This window comes from Myzus persicae, unplaced genomic scaffold (assembly GCF_001856785.1).
Source record: "Myzus persicae strain clone G006 unplaced genomic scaffold, MPER_G0061.0, whole genome shotgun sequence".
In the NCBI taxonomy this organism is placed as follows: Eukaryota; Metazoa; Arthropoda; class Insecta; order Hemiptera; family Aphididae; genus Myzus; species Myzus persicae.
The window spans coordinates 689,026-707,285 of record NW_019104189.1 but is presented as its reverse complement, the minus strand read 5'-3'; the positions used below and the strand labels follow the sequence as shown (position 1 = coordinate 707,285).

Genomic DNA, 18,260 nt, shown 5'->3' with positions numbered 1-18,260 from the left:
TTACAAATCGAACGTAGATATTATATTGAGTTCCAAAGGAGAAATCGTTTACTATACAGCATGCAGACGAATTAAAAACAAAACCGGTAAAACAAAAACGCGGGTTGTGGAATTATAGCGACAAATCCCAGTTAATTCGATATGGTAGATAATATATTCACATATTTATTTATATGTGAAAAAAAATGACTAATAGTTTGACGTTGAGCAAATAATGATCTTCAAAGAATTGCACCATTGTCTACTAGACATAAAATATTTCTATGGATTTAACGATGATGATCGTCAACGGCTTAAGATTGATTTTTTTTATCTTTTTCTGTGGACACTTTTTTGGGCAGAAAGAGTGCTCATGTGAAAGTTTAAGCTGCAGCTCTATCAATATCTAATGGTTTATAAATCACAATTTTAAAGACAATTTTAACAATTGAAGCTTGAATAATAAATATTTTTTAATTATTTACACATCATCCAACATTTTTTTTTTTTGTAAACTAGGGATGATAAAAAGAAGAAATTTAAACGCTTTGCATTCAGATCCTTCAGTCGACTGAATATGGTGGTATTTAGTCGTTGATTTTAAATTGTATTTTTCAAGAAAATTATTTTACCGCACATACAATATGACTCCATTCTCATATCAACAGTTTTTATTATTATTGCTATTATTATTAGATATATAAGATACTGTACTAGTTTTTATTTAATCAACCCAATGTGTCATGTTTTCATTGATTCCGTATAATTCTAATACATTTTATTTTATATAAGATAGTTACAGTATACGTCATAAGATAAAAATTTAATAACATATATACTACATTATATACACATACCTGGTACACCTACATACATTTGATATAGAAACATTGAAAAAGTAAAGTATTATAACCAGAAGATGAGATAATAATAAGAACGGTAAACGTGTAACTAAATATATTACAGATTGAAGTTTTAAAAAAAAATGTATTATATTATTTACAAAATATCATATTCGTTGAACCCTCGGAGCGTAAATAGTAGGAATGGCGAACACGAGTGCAGCCCGAGGAGCGCTGTAGGTCAAATTTTAGAGTCACGCTAATATTTATCTCCAATTTCAGATTGTTTTAAAATTGTATGGAAATAAAAAAACCAGAAAGAAACATATAAATATATTATTATATTATATAGGCATTGGATAAATTAGTTCAGAACTTTAACTGTAAAATGTTGAGCCCTAATTTGAGTGCTCGCGATGACTTGAAAAAGGTACGCCTACCCCGCAAATAAAATGAATTTATCGAAAAGCTGCACGTTTAAAGTCAAAATCCATAGGACTCCCATGGTGGTTACACTACATCACTCATTGACTGAAAATATTGTATTATTATTATGTATATTATAGTAATAAAGTATTTTCGTCAGAAATATTATTGGTTGTTATAATATTAATGTTTGAAAAATTTAAAAAAGATAGTTTCGCAAAACAACTATAAATAAATACCATTAAAGGTATAACATTCAACATTATATTCAACCAATAATAAATAGAAAAGAATAATGATAAGTTTTTTAGATTTTTAAATTATTTCCTTCTGATGGACGAACAATTTTGAACACTAAGTAGACTAGATATTATACATAGGTACACATTTTTCCTAGACAGAATTGTTAAATAATTAACGGACCAATCCGTATGGTAAAATAAATAAATGTGTAATTTTAAAGTAGGGGTAAATACGAAGATTGGCAAAGCAAAGAAAACGTTATACCTACATTTCTATTTTTTTCTCTGAATTAATAAAAACGATACAGCGTGCATGTTTTATAGTAAACTGAAATGTAATATGATCATTTTCACTTAATATAATATGAAAAATGTAATGTATATTTTCATGAAATCTTAAATTCAACCTATTACCCATATATTATTTATCACATAATTCACGTAACTATAGGTATATAGGTACCGCGCATGTGCGATGTAATAAACCAATTATATATGATTTACGTTTACACGTGATTTATTCCGCAGTGTATCATCGGAAAAACTGCGAAAAGAGATCAATAAATTATATACCTAATAATATGTTAATTTATATTACAGTAAGACGTATCGATTGAAAATCCGTGGATGGTAGGGGTTGGGGGTGACGGTCGGAGAGCTCGTTTGATCATTTTTATTATTACAGCTTGCGCACACTAAAAAAAGACACACCGTTTACTATATATATATTTATATGAAGGTACTACGCGTACAACATAATATATATATACATATATATGCGGTGTGCGTGTGTGCAGAGAAAAGAAAGAAAGAAAGAAAGAAAGAAAGAAAGAAAGAAAGATAGAAAGAATAAAAAACACGTTTTTTCTTTCCGCCGCGTCGAGATTCTCCGTGTGTACCAGAGCGTATACGGCGGCGGTCGAGTACGGACCGTGACGGCGGTGAAGCAGCGGCAGCGGTGGGGGGGGGACTGCGGCGACGACTACGATGGCACGTCCCGTTACCGCCGACACTGGTCGGTCGTCAGTCCGTCCGATTCTCTCTGTCTCTGTCCGTCCCTCTCCCCATTCTCTCTATCTCTATTTCATTCTCTCAGTGTCTAAGTTTTTTATACGCGCGCGCGACTATAGTTTTTATTATTATTTTCCCTCGAGTGGGCCGTCGGATTATTATTATAATATTTTATTATAACCACGATCGTGTTCGCCCAAGGACGCGCACGTCTCGGCCATATAATATCACACTGAGATTTCCCGTCATCGTGGCGGGCGGCGGCGATGCGTTCCATTATTATTTTTTTTTTCCAATATTATTTTTCCGTACGGAAAAACGTATGCCGCCGCCGCCGCCGCCGCCGCCATATACCGTTAGGCCCGATGATGATCGTGGTCGCGGTCGTCGTCCAAGGACGCGTGCACCAGCCACCGCCGCCGCCACAATGGTTCCGCGTGCGCGTTTTGTCCGATTCGTCGGCGGGCGGTCGTCGTCCACCGCCGCGACTGGCAATAGGACCGACAGGGACCTTATAGCTATTGTATCACAACCGTCGGGCACGTTGACCTGGTTAGGTTGGGGAAAAGCATCGAAATTTTTTAAAAAAAACATTAAAAACTGTCTCTCACGTGCGCGCCAGTTATATTTCTCCGTAGGTATACGTATTAACACGGAAAGACGTTCCTAGAAGACGTCGAGGTCCTGGACGCTGTTGCAGCTATGCGCAAAATGACTAATCAGCCTAAATGATATAATAACAATATGTGAAATGCGCATTGTCCTGTGCATAATATTTTGTTTTAGTACTGTTTTGTATTGTCATTCGTATATTATTATGTTCCGGAAGAAGTAGGAAATCGGGAAATCGGTCATTGATCGCATACCCCGATTTTAGTGTTCAAGGTAGGAAGGAAAAAGTTTGAAAATCGTGCACAAAGACCAAATATAGATCATGACCATTACGATTGTCAAAGTAGAGCAAATATAAAACTAACATTATTTGATTAAACAGATTTCAATAGATTTTATTTCATTTCAATAAAAAAACAAATTATGAAAATAAGAATATGTTGGTACCCAATATCATACGTTACATGAACCACTAATGTGAATATTAAAATAGGTAATGAACTTAAATTAAGTTTAAATATTGAAATCATACAGGGTAAAACAACATTTAAACAAACATAGTATTATAATAAGCAATACTTCTCTAATAATTGTTGTTGTTTTTTTTTGTACATATATGTACACAAACAAGTGAACTCCTATTATAATTATTAAAATGAGCAATGAACTTAAAATATTAAATTGTATTAAACATGCCTATTAAGTAGGTACATAAAACAACTAATTATTATTTTTTCTTTTACATTGCTCTTACGTGATTATGTGTTATGTATTTAAGTCAGTGCTTCATTTTTTGAGCCATGATAATATTATGGCACAATAATAAGTCATGTAAATTTGTGTACACCGGGTTAGACATCACAATACGTAAGTACATAAATATAATGTGATCCGTGACCTTAATTGCCGGATCTGCTCATATATGTATATGCAATAGGCCCCTTGTACAATCATTAAAGTCGGGGCACATTATTTGTACTTATGCGCACATGAGTATAGACGTATAGTAGCCGGTAGTACACAATTACTGTTTGAGTGTGTGTGTGTGTGTGTGTGTGTGTGTGTGTCTACTTATGCCATTACACATACAAAGTACCTACGGTGTAGTGTGAGGCGTGTGCATGTTCTGCAGCCTGCAGGAGACCACCACGCTTTCATTGAGCGCGCGCCGGACGATGACGCCGAAACAAAAAACATTTACAATTTTATTTATTGTTCAGCCGCGTAGGTACCTCCTAAATATAATATTATATACGTGTACGGACGCGACAAAACAATAATTGTTGTGCAATGGAGGTGCGTTTGTTCGTTTCCCAAACGAAATAGCAGTGTACCTATATAATAATATATATACCACCGAGTACGTAATAATACGTTTTATTTTAATATTTTATATATATAATATACAGACACTAAATATATAGTGTCTTTGAGGGGGTAGGGGAAAATACCAAAAATGTTTCCAAATGACATTCTGTGTAAGTCGTTAAGTCGTTATTGAGGAACACGCATTTTTAGCTCACTTTATAGCGTCCCTTAAGTTCTATTGTCAATTTGAGTTAATGTTATTTTAGCGTTGGCGATCAGAAAATATGTTGGTAAAACGCTTAGTTAATTGTTGTCCTGATGACATTTAAGAGCACGCCATTCGGTGTAATATATATTATATACCTATACCTAGATATTATGTACACCCGACGCGCGGATATATTATACGCCTAATGTTCGCTAATGCATATTGTAGCAGATATAATAATAATGTGCCTACTCGTTAAAATTACTGTATATACATGCAACAGGTATAAAATATAATAATGGATTTAAATTGGCCGACTGTAGAGGTATGTTTTACGTTCGTTTTATTATAGACCCTCCGACACACGATTTTATTATTACATAAATTCTCGCAAAACACGCAAATCGCGTTGTTTGAATTCCATGTACTTTTTCAAAATTACGTATATAAATTATAATAATATAATATAATAATTTAACGTTGCCGATCGCTGTAGTCCTGCAGTCTTGTACTCTTTTTATATGATAACATTAAAAAAAAACCGACCATAAATAATATAAATTAATTCCGCCGTGTCGATAAGCCCGATGATAATTTATGTGAACATTCTATTGATATAGGCGGTAAATTGCATTGTGATGGCATGGTGGTTTATGAAATAATTGTTACCTAGTCAAAGGAATTCTAGAAACTGGTATTAATATATACTATATTATAATGTTTACACCATTAAACATGTTATGGATTTGTTTCTCACCTAAGTTGGATGTTATAATAATAATATCTATACTAAAATATCAACTGCACGAAGTGATAATAATATAATCGACTTTATGTCTTCGAGAGTAGGTAACACAAACGCGTCTGTCTTTTTCGATCGGTTAACGGAACAGGGCAGCGTGAAATCCGGAATGAGATCCTTGAACTACTGGAATCAAGGACAGCACAATGATGATGAGAACCGTCTGAATGACGATTTGGAAATATTATAAATCGAGCCGTGTAGTGTGGGTTTTCTATGTTAAATGTATGTACATGTATGTATATATATATATATATTATATACATAAGAGCAGGATAATAAAAACCGAATATTGAAGTCTTACTCTTGTATCTAATATGTGACGAGTGGTCGAGGTGTAAACATAATAATAATAATAATAATAATAATAATAATAATAATAATAACACATAGTCTCCGTCTCGTAATTGATTTCACTCTTGCGTTCAAGTCCTGTGAACTATTAAATATTAATATAATAATAGTATAAAGGTGTGTACCTAGTGCGTGTGGGATAGCTGAGATTAGATTTTTTTTATTTACTGATATTATTACATATTATTCTATTCCTGCTAATCCTGTCTACCCGTGACATCCCCCTTTACATGACATGTATCATAGTAATAAAAAGCTTATTTAATATGTATTATACACACTCGATAACGATGTACAATAATATTATGTCACAAAAAAAATCATTACTTTTAAAACCACAAATTCTTAATTTTTTTTTTATTATTTTATTATAATAATGTGATGGTAACTAATAAATAATTAGCATGTAGAATGTTAAGAAACATTCTCAAAAGTTTTATATTACATCATGTAGTACTTATACCTTATGGTAAATAATAAAGCGTACTTATAGTAGTTATTTAATAGTCTTAAGTATATTTTTCAGTGAAATATGTTCAGTATAAATGCATGTATTGTATAATGACTAAAAAATGTCAATCAAGTATAGTATAAGTATAGGTAAGTACAATGAATTATATTATACTAATGTATCACAACAGCACATTTAAAAAAAAATCTATTTTGGTATATTTTTTAGGTTGTCAAGGAGTCTACAATGATTTGAGTAAATGACATAAATGACACACGTTATTCGTTTTTTTTTTTTTAATACGTCTGCGGAAGGATCGACATCTTGCGCGAACGAGATGGACAACAAGACCCATCATACATAAATACAGTTGGTATTAAGGTATACTGTATACAATATTATGTACCTAACAATATGATTATTAACAAACGTCTAAAGTTTCTCTCGACGAGAATCGTGACGTGTTACTTCGGGTTGCCCGGGAACCGGATCGTATATGTGTACATATTATATATGACATAAGGCCGTCCACCTCTGTCCATAAAACACGCACGCTCCACTTGTATTTTCTTTTAGACATTTAAGTATAATATAAACATATTAATATATATTGTTACCTTCTTAAATGTATACGATATAATAATATATCGATCGATCATCATACTGATAAATGTTATACGCATCGATTACAATGTGGATCGTTTGGACGGTGCAGATGTCGAGTCGGAAAATCTTGCCGGACCAACAGTAATCGCGAAGTTTTGGCACAGTTGTTGTTCACGAACTTAAAGCGTAATTATAACCACGTCAATTAGTATACTTACCTCGTTACAATCGATACCAACGCACTTATGAACCGACACTGGCCATTGATGTTTTTGTTGGGGGTGACGTATCTGACGGCCGCTGATGATCCCTCGTCTACCGATGAGAACTTAGATACCAAAATCATCTCCTCTCGAGAAGTTTCCCGGACTCAACCACCCTTAAGCGAATCATCAACTCTGGCCAGATTTCCATTGGAAGACGAATCTACATTCCGTGGACAATCTTCGTCCCAGAGCCCACTTTCAGCCCAGAGCCAACATACGACACAGTGTGAATTTACGACTCGGTGCGAACCTACCACTCGACGTGAACCTGCGACTCGAAGCGAACATTCGACTCGCGCCTCTTGTAGCGACGAAGACGTCAACGAGTCCAACATAGCCGCTTCCACTACCGTTAACCTCTCAGAAGTTTCAGACGGACTTCGCGATCAGGTGGTGCGGCTGACTAATCAGCTGAGCAAAGCAGTCGCAGAGTTGCACACTGCCCAGGAACGCGAACGAAAGATGGTCGTGTTGGAGAGAGAGAAATACAGGTGCGGTGATATATTGTAATATGTAATGCAACCGAGTGTAGTCGCAGTATGTTAATGTGTGTTACTGTGAGTATGGGGTGATGACATATAATATATATATATATATGTATGTAAATCATCACCAGCCCGTATCAAATTTTACATTTTAGTTGAATATTAAATTAAATACATAGCAAAACCACTGTTTTATTTAAGATTGAGTGAGTCAATAAATTATTGGCTACAAAGTAAAATTGGAGGGTACTCACCAATCGAGTAAGTATTTAATTTAAAAAAAAAAACTTGTAACATTATGCATGGCATTACCAACAGCACTGAAACTGTTTGTTTTTTTACTTCTTTTAAATCGAGAAAGCTGAGGTAAGATCGGTTGTATTGCTTCAAGTGATAATATTATAATGATATATATATGAGCGATACGGCAATTGTTCACTCGATCTTATCCTTCTTTATAATGTACGAGTGGAGTGAAATTAGTAATTACTCAAATTAGAGTAATTGGGTATGTTAAAAAAAATCCATTTATATATATTAAATCAAATTATAACGCCAGCTGTACATCAGATTTATGATAATAATTATCATGTGCTTATGTAATTATATAAATATATTGCACTGTAGTAGGAACCTGTGGAGTAGCATATTCACATTTGCGAACTGTTGTATTATTGTTTCACAGATCCATATGGGATGCAAGGTTGAGCGAGTTTAAAATATTTCTTTTTTTTCAAGTTAAGTTAGTACCGACAAATATGGATTAAGTTAAAAAATATATGAAAGAACATATCGATTTGTAGAAAGACGTACGCACATGTACTATATGTGACTTTTTTAATACACGTACTTAATAATGTTGTGTTGTAATAATACATTGGCCATTTTTTTTTTTAAGTAAAGTGATTTCATTATGAGATAAGGGTGTGAACCAAATAAATACTTCAAAGCGGCTAGAAATTAATTAATTAAAAAACAATAACTACACATATTATATTAAAACAAAATTTAACTAGTTAATAGTTGGTACAGTGAAAGAAAAAATCAGCTAAGGGTATACGTAACTCGAATTTTCTCATTTACCGCAGCTTTTCTCTTATTCTGCAGCTATACTAGCCAAGCCAATAACCTACATTATAGTACATCAGTACTTTAAAATCGCAGCACCGATCGATCGTGATTAACAATATATTAATATAGTGTACCACGTACAATAAAATAATATTGTAATTTAATCATTTCGGTAATGTCCTCGTGCCTTAGCTACTTAAAAGCTGCTTCGGAGAAGGTGCTGAGCATCGTGGACAACGTGCAGCACTCCGAGAAAGGATTTGCAGCCAACTCGTCCCGGGAACGGCAGATCCAACAACGGCTTGCCCGCGACCACCGGACGCAGCGCCAATCGCGACGCAAGATGCAGGCGATTCGACGACTGTTGGTGGGTGCCGATGTGGGTCTGGTGCACATCGAGAGTAGCAGGGTATTAAATAAGTGCCGGACGAACCGCAGGAAACCACAGGGCGCTCCGCATGCAGACAAGTCGCCGTTCCGAAATCGCCCGTTGGACGGATAATCAGAGCAGTGATAACGTTATCACTGTACGGACCCGTGTGCGGTGCATAGCGTGATAACTCTAAATTATAATATATATATATTTATCTATGTATACAGACAGCGAGGATTCGCTCCCGTTCGTTGCTCTCTGCACTTCCCGCCCTGTGCACATAATGTTAAATTTTCTTTTAATAGTTTATTTTTCTATTTTTTTTTTTTTTTTATTTAAATATAATTAAATCCGACTAATCGACACTTTTCTCGACTTGAAGTCGTTATAAATTATTATTATTATTATTATTATTATTATATCGACGATAGGTCGTTGACGGAACAGTGTATAGTGTTAGACACACACAAAAAAAAAATGTATACAATAAACCGTAATACACCGCCGCGCCGCCACGTTTCGCTCTATAAATTCTTTTTACACGATTCTCGGAACCTTATTAAAATGTAAACCGTAACGTGTCATTATATATTTTTTTTTTCTTTTAAATAACGTCCATGTACAGCGAAAAGAATAAAACGAACATATCATTATCTTATATATATATATATAATATAATGCATATTGTTATGTCTGTATCGATTCACAAAACGTCGTTGGACCGAAATGCGCGCGGCGACCGCGGTATAATAATAATATCCATCTGTGGTTACGCCGATCGATTCGTCCGTGTCGACTTCTGGTATTACTATTACTATACTGTTGCACCGGGGACATCGAAAATCGGTCGACAAAAACCGTACAAAGGTATAGGTAGTGTTTTATACAAACGTAATAATAATCATGCACAAAGTTCATGTTAATCGGGTTTAAATCGATATGAGTGTTGGAAACTTCAAAATATTTTGTAGACAGACTAGCACTCAGCAGGTGCAGGACTATTCCTTAATGCGCAGAGTCGTTTGTATTATTATTGTATACATTTGGCCAGTTATCGGTCGTCTCATATCAAATGACAATAAGCTCATAAACTTTTTTTCGACCATCCTGATCAATTGTGAGACACGTTATTGATATGGTGGCACATGTCACTCTTTCTTCCATATTATTCGACAGTTTTATCGAATAGTAATATCGCATGATAGTCTCAGCAATTCGCTGTCGGCAGTTGGTACTCAATAGATGCAAGTAGTATCATAGGTATCTGGTATAACATATACGGTTTCTGGTTTCTCTTCAGAGCGTAGGTAACTGAGCAATCGAACAAATGTTAATTATAATTAACTGAGCATGATATACATCATATACCTAGTAGCATAAGATATTTATAATATCGACTTATAAATTATAAGTCGACAAAACGTGAAAACGATGAGCAACGAGGAGATTATATACACACACGTATTAGCTGGTATATATATTATTATATACACAGACCGGTTATATTTCTAGAGAAAAACGTGTATACTGTAGTAGGTATACCACCACGTGGTACATTATCATTGCTCAGGTACCCTGTAATTACTATACGGCTGTGGGTTTATTAAAGGTCTGGTACATGTCGATTTGCTAATGAGAAAAAAATTGACAGCCAGTCGACTGTAGAAAGTGTGGGCAATCCTCTGTGTTATATCGCACTGGCTACTGCAAGAGAAAAATTTTTGACACGCCGATATAGGTTCGTTTTCTCCTCGTTGTATCAAATTTTCCATAATTACATGGGATTATGAGCTGGAAACATTCTGCGAAAAAATACTCGTATATCTTCACGGTACTATTTATTACCTATCAAAGAAATTTAATAAAATGAAAATTAATTATTGTCGTTAGGTATGTTAAAAGATTATATTCTTAAAAAAAAATTTGTCTAGTAATTGACTTTGAAACTGTAATTATTATTCATCTGAGTTAATAACTATAATTGAGTATTAATGATCAAAAAATACTTGGTTAATATGATGTCCAGCATAATATAGCTAGACAAAACTTCTCATGGAAGTTATTTTTTAAATAAATAGTAGACGAGTAGCTTTTCTTGAGTCATCTACAATTATTGAATACAGATTTTCTTAATTGATTTTATTAGTTAGTAATATTAAGATAATAATATGAGTTATATTAAGATTACCACCCTCATCGTTTGTATAATATTATTACAATATTAAATTATGAATGCATAATAATGCGAGGGACCTAAACAATAATTATACGGTGTACATTTATACGTCATATTATTTTAGGTACAATGGCATTGACGTTAAAATGTTATACATTTTAATCGTTTTGTAGGACGTTTTTTGTACGTGCCCGAATATGCAGTCATGAAGTAACTGATTATTGCTTATTTTTATCTTCATCAGCTAGTACGTGCCACGAAACGCAAGGATAGTGGATGACTATACTGACTTGGATTTACTCATACGATAAAACAATGTGCATGCATATTATATACGATAAAGATATGTATATATAAGGAGTATATACTATAATACCTGGGTACTATTAAAAGTGCTAGTTTATAGTCGATTAACGAACAAATCTATCTTCGATTAAGGATACGGATACCACATATCGAATTACAATAATAACGATGTATAACATTAGTGCTACTGCAGGACTGGAATTAATTGTTGTTGTCGTGGTCATCTACCATCGTTACCGACTTACCGCGGTTCGTGTGATTTGTGTACAAGTAGTTACATATACATGCAACGCATTACACTGCGGTATAGTCTGGGCAGTCTGGTATAGTCTATATGCATTATACAACAAGACTTGTATATTGATTCATCGTTTCAGATATAATAATGTTAATAGTTAATGTGCGCTCGTTAATTACAATTTTCTCCACAAATCAACCGATTGGATGTCGTTTGTAAAAAAAAATCATGTTTCATGATATGCGTGCTCAGCGAGATATGTGTATAAAAATATAATAATTTAATAAATAATAATAGGTATAAAAAACGTTTAGTTGGAAACCGGAAAAGTAATATAATAAGCCGTGAGTGCTATCTGCTATCGTATTTGAAAATATGTATAAACAACGTTATGATGCGATATCACATATATGATCTATCGTATACAACGATGGGGGGGGGGGGGGGGTGTCGTCGATCGGATATCGAAACACGCTTACACACATGGCGTTTTACAATATATTAAACATAGGCTTGGACAATAAATTAATAACATGACATATCATTATAGGTACCTATTATATAATATGATCATATTATTGTAATATTTTGTTTTACTTGAGACGGGGGGACTGGTGTCAAAAAAAAAAAAATTGAATCGATATTGTTTATAAAATTATAGCGGTTATACAGATATATATATCTATTTATACATATATACACACGCAATATGACGACTCCGACACGAGGCCACCGCCGACGACGTGAAACTAAGTCAGTAGGTACTTGAACCGAAGCGGTTTAGAGAGCCGGTTCTCGAGTTCACGATTTTTTTCCCCTTCAGTTCACGCTATACAGACGGACGGAATGGGTTCCGATTTCAACCGCCACTGCGCCGCCTCTGCGGGCATTAACCGGTCGGAGAAAATCTGTGCACTGTGTAGGAGGGGGGGGGGGTTAGGTGAATAGAAATAAAAACGCACCGCCCGGTAATATAATAATGATAATAATAAAAATAATAATAACGTACGCGTTCGAAAAAGTTAGGGGGGCTACGAGTCTCACGCTTCCCTCTACGGCTGCAGCGTTTAATTCCGCGAAATTAAAACAAAACAAAAAAAAATCTTCGAAATGTAAATCATTCTTACGTGAAACGTCGCGCACATACAAAATACACAATATACGCAGCATATTGCAGGTTTATACGTATATAATTTTACCTATTACAAGATAAAACACGTCGAAACACACTCACACATATGATTGAACATAATATACTTCACTGCAACCGGTATAATATAATATAATATATAATATATATATATGTATATGCACCTATGGTTGCGCAACTAACACTCTAGTATACCAAATATATACATACAAAATACATATATATATATATATTATTATCAAAGAATTTATACACTTTATCCGACAGACTACGCGAAACTTCACCGCACGTCCTGTTTTCGTATATAATAGTAGTCGTATCTTGAGGCCAATGGAAAGGTCTGTTACATAGTCGCCGTGGACACACACCACATTATACGCATGCGGAAACGTATGGCGTCGATATAATAATATATTTAAAATTTAAATACAAGTATGTTTTTATAATATGTACACAGTACACGGCTATATAATGTAGGTACACGCAACACACGCCGCATATACACTGCAGGGTTTATACATTATGTTATATTATTCGGACAGAGATAATGTCGTTTTTATTTTTCTTCTCACTGTCACTTCGATTCCACGCCGACGGTCGAATCGGCATTTTTGTGCTCGTATAAGAAATTTGCTCACCCGAATATGAGTCCATAATCGTGGCATGGAGTACTTATATGTTTCGCTTTTGATGTACAGCATAGTAGCATATACCGTTCAAGTCTCAACTCTCAACCCGTTTTCGATAGCAATTTAATGATGATCAATTTCAGACACTATTATATTATGATGGTCATTAGCGGTCGGGAGTCTTCGATTTATCCGACGTATTGTAACCGATCTCGTAATTTCAGAGAATTGCATTTCCCGACCACTATGCTTATTATGCAAACGTAACGCTCACAATGTATATACACGTATATTATTATATTATGTGCTCATACTGAAATGATCCCGAGGATAATATCAATAACAACGTAATTGATGTCGGACGTGATATTATAATTGAATGTGTGCAAGTCCGGATAAGAGTTGTGTGCCCTCGCAGATGAAAAAATTAATACAACCATTAAATGTATAATAATATATTGCACATCGATTGTATTTTGCACTCAGAGAGGAATTTTAGATATTTAGAACCATCCCTTGGCCCAATAAAATGTTTTTAAAAAACATTTATGTGTTCTTTATGTATCCTTTGGAAATAAGTATATATAACTCCCTAATATTAGATAGTCTTGCGTATGTCTAAAAAAAAACAATTGCATTTCAAACAATAACAAACGGAAAAGAACACAATTATAAAAAAATAACTAATGAGATATCCCTAATGTTTGAAGTAATTATCTAATAATTAGATTTAGGTTTCAGCAGTCATATAAAATAATATTTGTGATGTTAAAAACTAAAATATAATTTTAATAATGATAAAGAAATGTTGGTTCAACTAGCCCACCTTAAATCTGGGATTGAGTCTATTCGTAGACAAAACTGATAGCAGTGTCACCGGCGGTGGTGGTGGTTTTTTTTTCTTTTGTTTTTTCTTTTTCAGCCGATTAAATTCCTATTGTTTTTCTGCATGGAGAAAACGTAAACAATGTTTGACCAGAAACACGCTATACGAGTAGACACACGAAAACCAGTTGTTTAAGTATGTGTGGCGTGTCTAATATTTCCAGGACGTGATCGCGCTGGCAAAACGGCAACACCGCGTCCGGATCCCACGACGACGGCAACTACGACGAAGACTTCGACGCCCAGTCGTTGTGTTTCCCATTGCACATCTCTTCGGCGGCGGTCCAACTCGTGCAGTTTTTTCTTCCCCTACTTTGCACTGCACGTCTATATTGGCTGCATTGCCGAAGATTAAGATGATCCCATTGTGTATGAGTCGTTGACTATTTTATTCCTATCCATTTATTATAATTTACAAATAATATATAATAGGTACCTCTATGTATAGGTACCTACGTGTGATAAGTAAACGCACCGCATCGATACATCGATGTATTTATATTAAAATTAAAAACGCAGAGTACACGATTTCTCGTCTAGACGATGACCCGCAACATTTTGTGCGAAACTTCTTTTCGATACATCCCCCATTATAATACATGGTATCGCGATTTATTGGGACCCTATATTATTAGTGATCGTATTTATCTTCGATTCTGCTTACATTATAACGTCCATCGACGTTGCATACACATAACATCATATGCATATAGGTAAATATATATAATTTAAGTTCACGCACTCGACGTATATACCTTGACTATAGCTGCACGATTTACACACGTCGAGCACTATAGAGAAATTATTATTTGTCCAAAACGATTTATCGAATATATATCGTTGTCGACTATCGGGTGAGCAAATATTATTATATATATACTCGGCATCGCGAAAAATTGATACCTAATGCCTATATGTACAAATGTAATCAAACATTTGAGACACAATGACCGATGACTATGAGGTATACAGAAACGAAAACAAAAAATTAAGTTCTCGGTGGTTGCGATTACACTGCAGCGTCTTTAAAGAGGGATCAATATTTTCGAAAAAAAAATGCCAGTTTCTACAGCCTGTAAAATGTGAATTAATATAATGTTGTTCGTTCAAGCTACTATATTTTAATACCTTCATTATTTTCACGTACAATATTCTATATTCTATATTGTGATGTACGTGGATGCGATTATTTTAAATCGTTTTTTAGCGATAATAACATATTATAACGACAGCAGCAAGCATATTCATCAAAGGAATCCTGTGGATGGAAGTATTGATAATATACACTTCCGACGATTTCCCAAACTCACGTATAACGAGGAACGGGTTGAGTTTTTAAAAACGCCGCTGCTGAAAGGTATATACAATATTATTATATTATATACATGCGACGAGATGCGAAACGGATCGTGAGAATTTTCGTACTCGTGTACCTATATTATATTTATACCTATAGGTGTACCCGACTCACAGTGTCGTGCAATTATTATTTATTTTCGTTTTTGGTTTTTTTTCGTCTTCGGTCGGGGTGGGCGTAACACGAATATTATACGAGTGAGCCGCAGCACCGTTATATACCTCGCGATTTTCGACGTCGAAACCCGGACGCGAGCTCGCAAAACTCTAGCGATCGAAGCCACCGCCACCGAGGCGACTCCTATTTATTTCGTCACGGGCCTGGAATTTACAGGAAACTTCAGGTAAAAAAAAATATACATCTATCAGAGATAACATTACTATTATTATTATCGTTATTATTATTATCGTAATAATAATAATAATAATAATAATAATAATTGGGTATAGACTACCCACGCACGCGTATACAGGTAGGTATATCACTATAATATTATAATATACCACACCGTGACGACGCTGCACCTCCGTCGAGTTGGTACACGCAACGTTCTCAGGTCGGGATAATATATTATTAAGTATAGTATTATTATACGCCATTGATAAATCACGATTGTGCGAAATATGTATATGTATAGATAAAATTATCATTTGGTCGGTTGCTGCAGTTGCATATTAAGTTCGTCTTATAGACGCGCGAACGTTACTAGATATATTATAATATAATATAAATCAGGTTAAATATTATAATAGGCATCATCATCATAACAATTAAAGGTTGGTTGTCCGGTCCGATTCCTCTCGCAGAGCTCGAGTTTCCAACGTTCTAGAATAATTATAGGTAGTCTTACTAGTCCTAGATTTGCTTTTGTTTTATCGTCTCACTCAAGAAAATCGTTTTTTAATTATGCATTATAATTATTGCACTTGCCCTTATATACCGTGTTTCATATTTCAACTAACCAACGAATAAACAATGATTATACTAATTTTAAATTTATATATACCTTTAGTATAGATATACCTAGTGTGCATATAACATATTTGTACCAATTAACTTTGAATAATATATTTTAAGTTAAAATATTTTATTATAAGACGCAACACGCAGCCTGCAGTGTGTACATTGAACCGTATAAGAAAATAGCTGGTTCTATATCGGATATTATATTAAATTAATTTGTAATGCTGTGAACGTTCATAATAATATAAAATATATAGCGTGCCTACCTATACACGGTGTTATGTCATCGATGTGTATAATATACGATATATACGATAGTTACAGTTAACTATAAATTATAAGCGCATAATGATTTTTACCACGTACGGCTGTAATAAAATATGCATTCCAATGAAATTTGTCGTTCGTGGTTTTTATCAGATAATAAATCCGAAAACCTTATTGTTATATAAAAAAGACTTATGGAAATTGACCAATTAAAACTGTTTGTTGTGGCTGTACAAAGTGCATAGTGCATTGAAAAATATCACAAGCAACGACGTGAACTTTATAAATTGTTATGCCACTCAATCGAAACAGTATTACGTGCGATAGATATTCAAAACTTCGTAAACGTTTGATTTCAGATAGTTTTTTACCACTTGATCGATATTTCGAGACGATTGTATCAATACAAATAGTTGGTGCTGTACATATGACGCCGCCACACTCGAAAGTCACTGCTAAAAATAGCGTTCAAGTCTCCGCACCGCACTATACCTCGGGAGTATTAATAAAAATACAAAACTTCTCATGGACCACGCCATTGTACATCGTTTAATTATCAATTCAATTAAATAACTATTTTAATAATCGGTACGTGAAAAATATTCCAAAATATGATTATAATATTATATATTATTAAAACCATCATATATAGGTTCTATATATTATTATACCTTCTTTCTACTTCCTAATGACTATTATCCGGAATGTAACGAAAAACGATGAACCGGTTTTGACGCAGGTCAATCCTAGAGGTCGTCGGTCTCCGGCTATATGGCAAATAATGATGAAGATTCAGCGAAGAAGAGATTACGAAAAATGAAAAATATCTAAAATAAATAACATTTAATGATGAATAGCAGTGAGATGTGCGAGCGATATGTCTGAAAACCTATACGCCAAGATTAGCAACTTTCCCTTTTTGAAATTGCAATTTTAACGTTTCGGCATTTGTTAGAAGAAAAACGCATCACTTTAATATGCGTATTTATACGTTATCACGCCGGACGAACGCTGACGAGTTTAAATAAATGTTTAATTAAAATAGATTGAAGATTGCACGAACAAATCAGTCAAGCGAAAGTTGATTATTCATAACATTATAACGTAAATAAATGAATAATAATGTATATACGTCAAAAATTTAACGAGATTTTAAGACATCACACCGACGGAACGGACCTGAAAATTATTGAGCTGTGTTATGCAAATACTCTACAGAATATTACATGCTCGACGTATATAATATTATATAT

The 18,260-nt window shown here is 34.2% G+C and overlaps 2 protein-coding genes across 3 annotated transcripts in view; one reads left to right on the top strand and one right to left on the bottom strand.

Annotated features, from left to right (window-relative positions):
* Positions 1–18,260, bottom strand: part of LOC111039756 — a 66,456-nt gene that overhangs the window by 34,035 nt on the left and 14,161 nt on the right. The gene's annotated exons all lie outside the window — the stretch shown is intronic.
* On the top strand, positions 6,184–9,312 carry LOC111039757. The gene is made up of 2 exons (XM_022323376.1): positions 6,184–7,598; positions 8,856–9,312. The coding sequence occupies exons 1-2, from the start codon at positions 7,087–7,089 to the stop codon at positions 9,163–9,165; spliced, it is 822 nt and encodes a 273-aa protein (XP_022179068.1). The 5' UTR covers positions 6,184–7,086; the 3' UTR covers positions 9,166–9,312.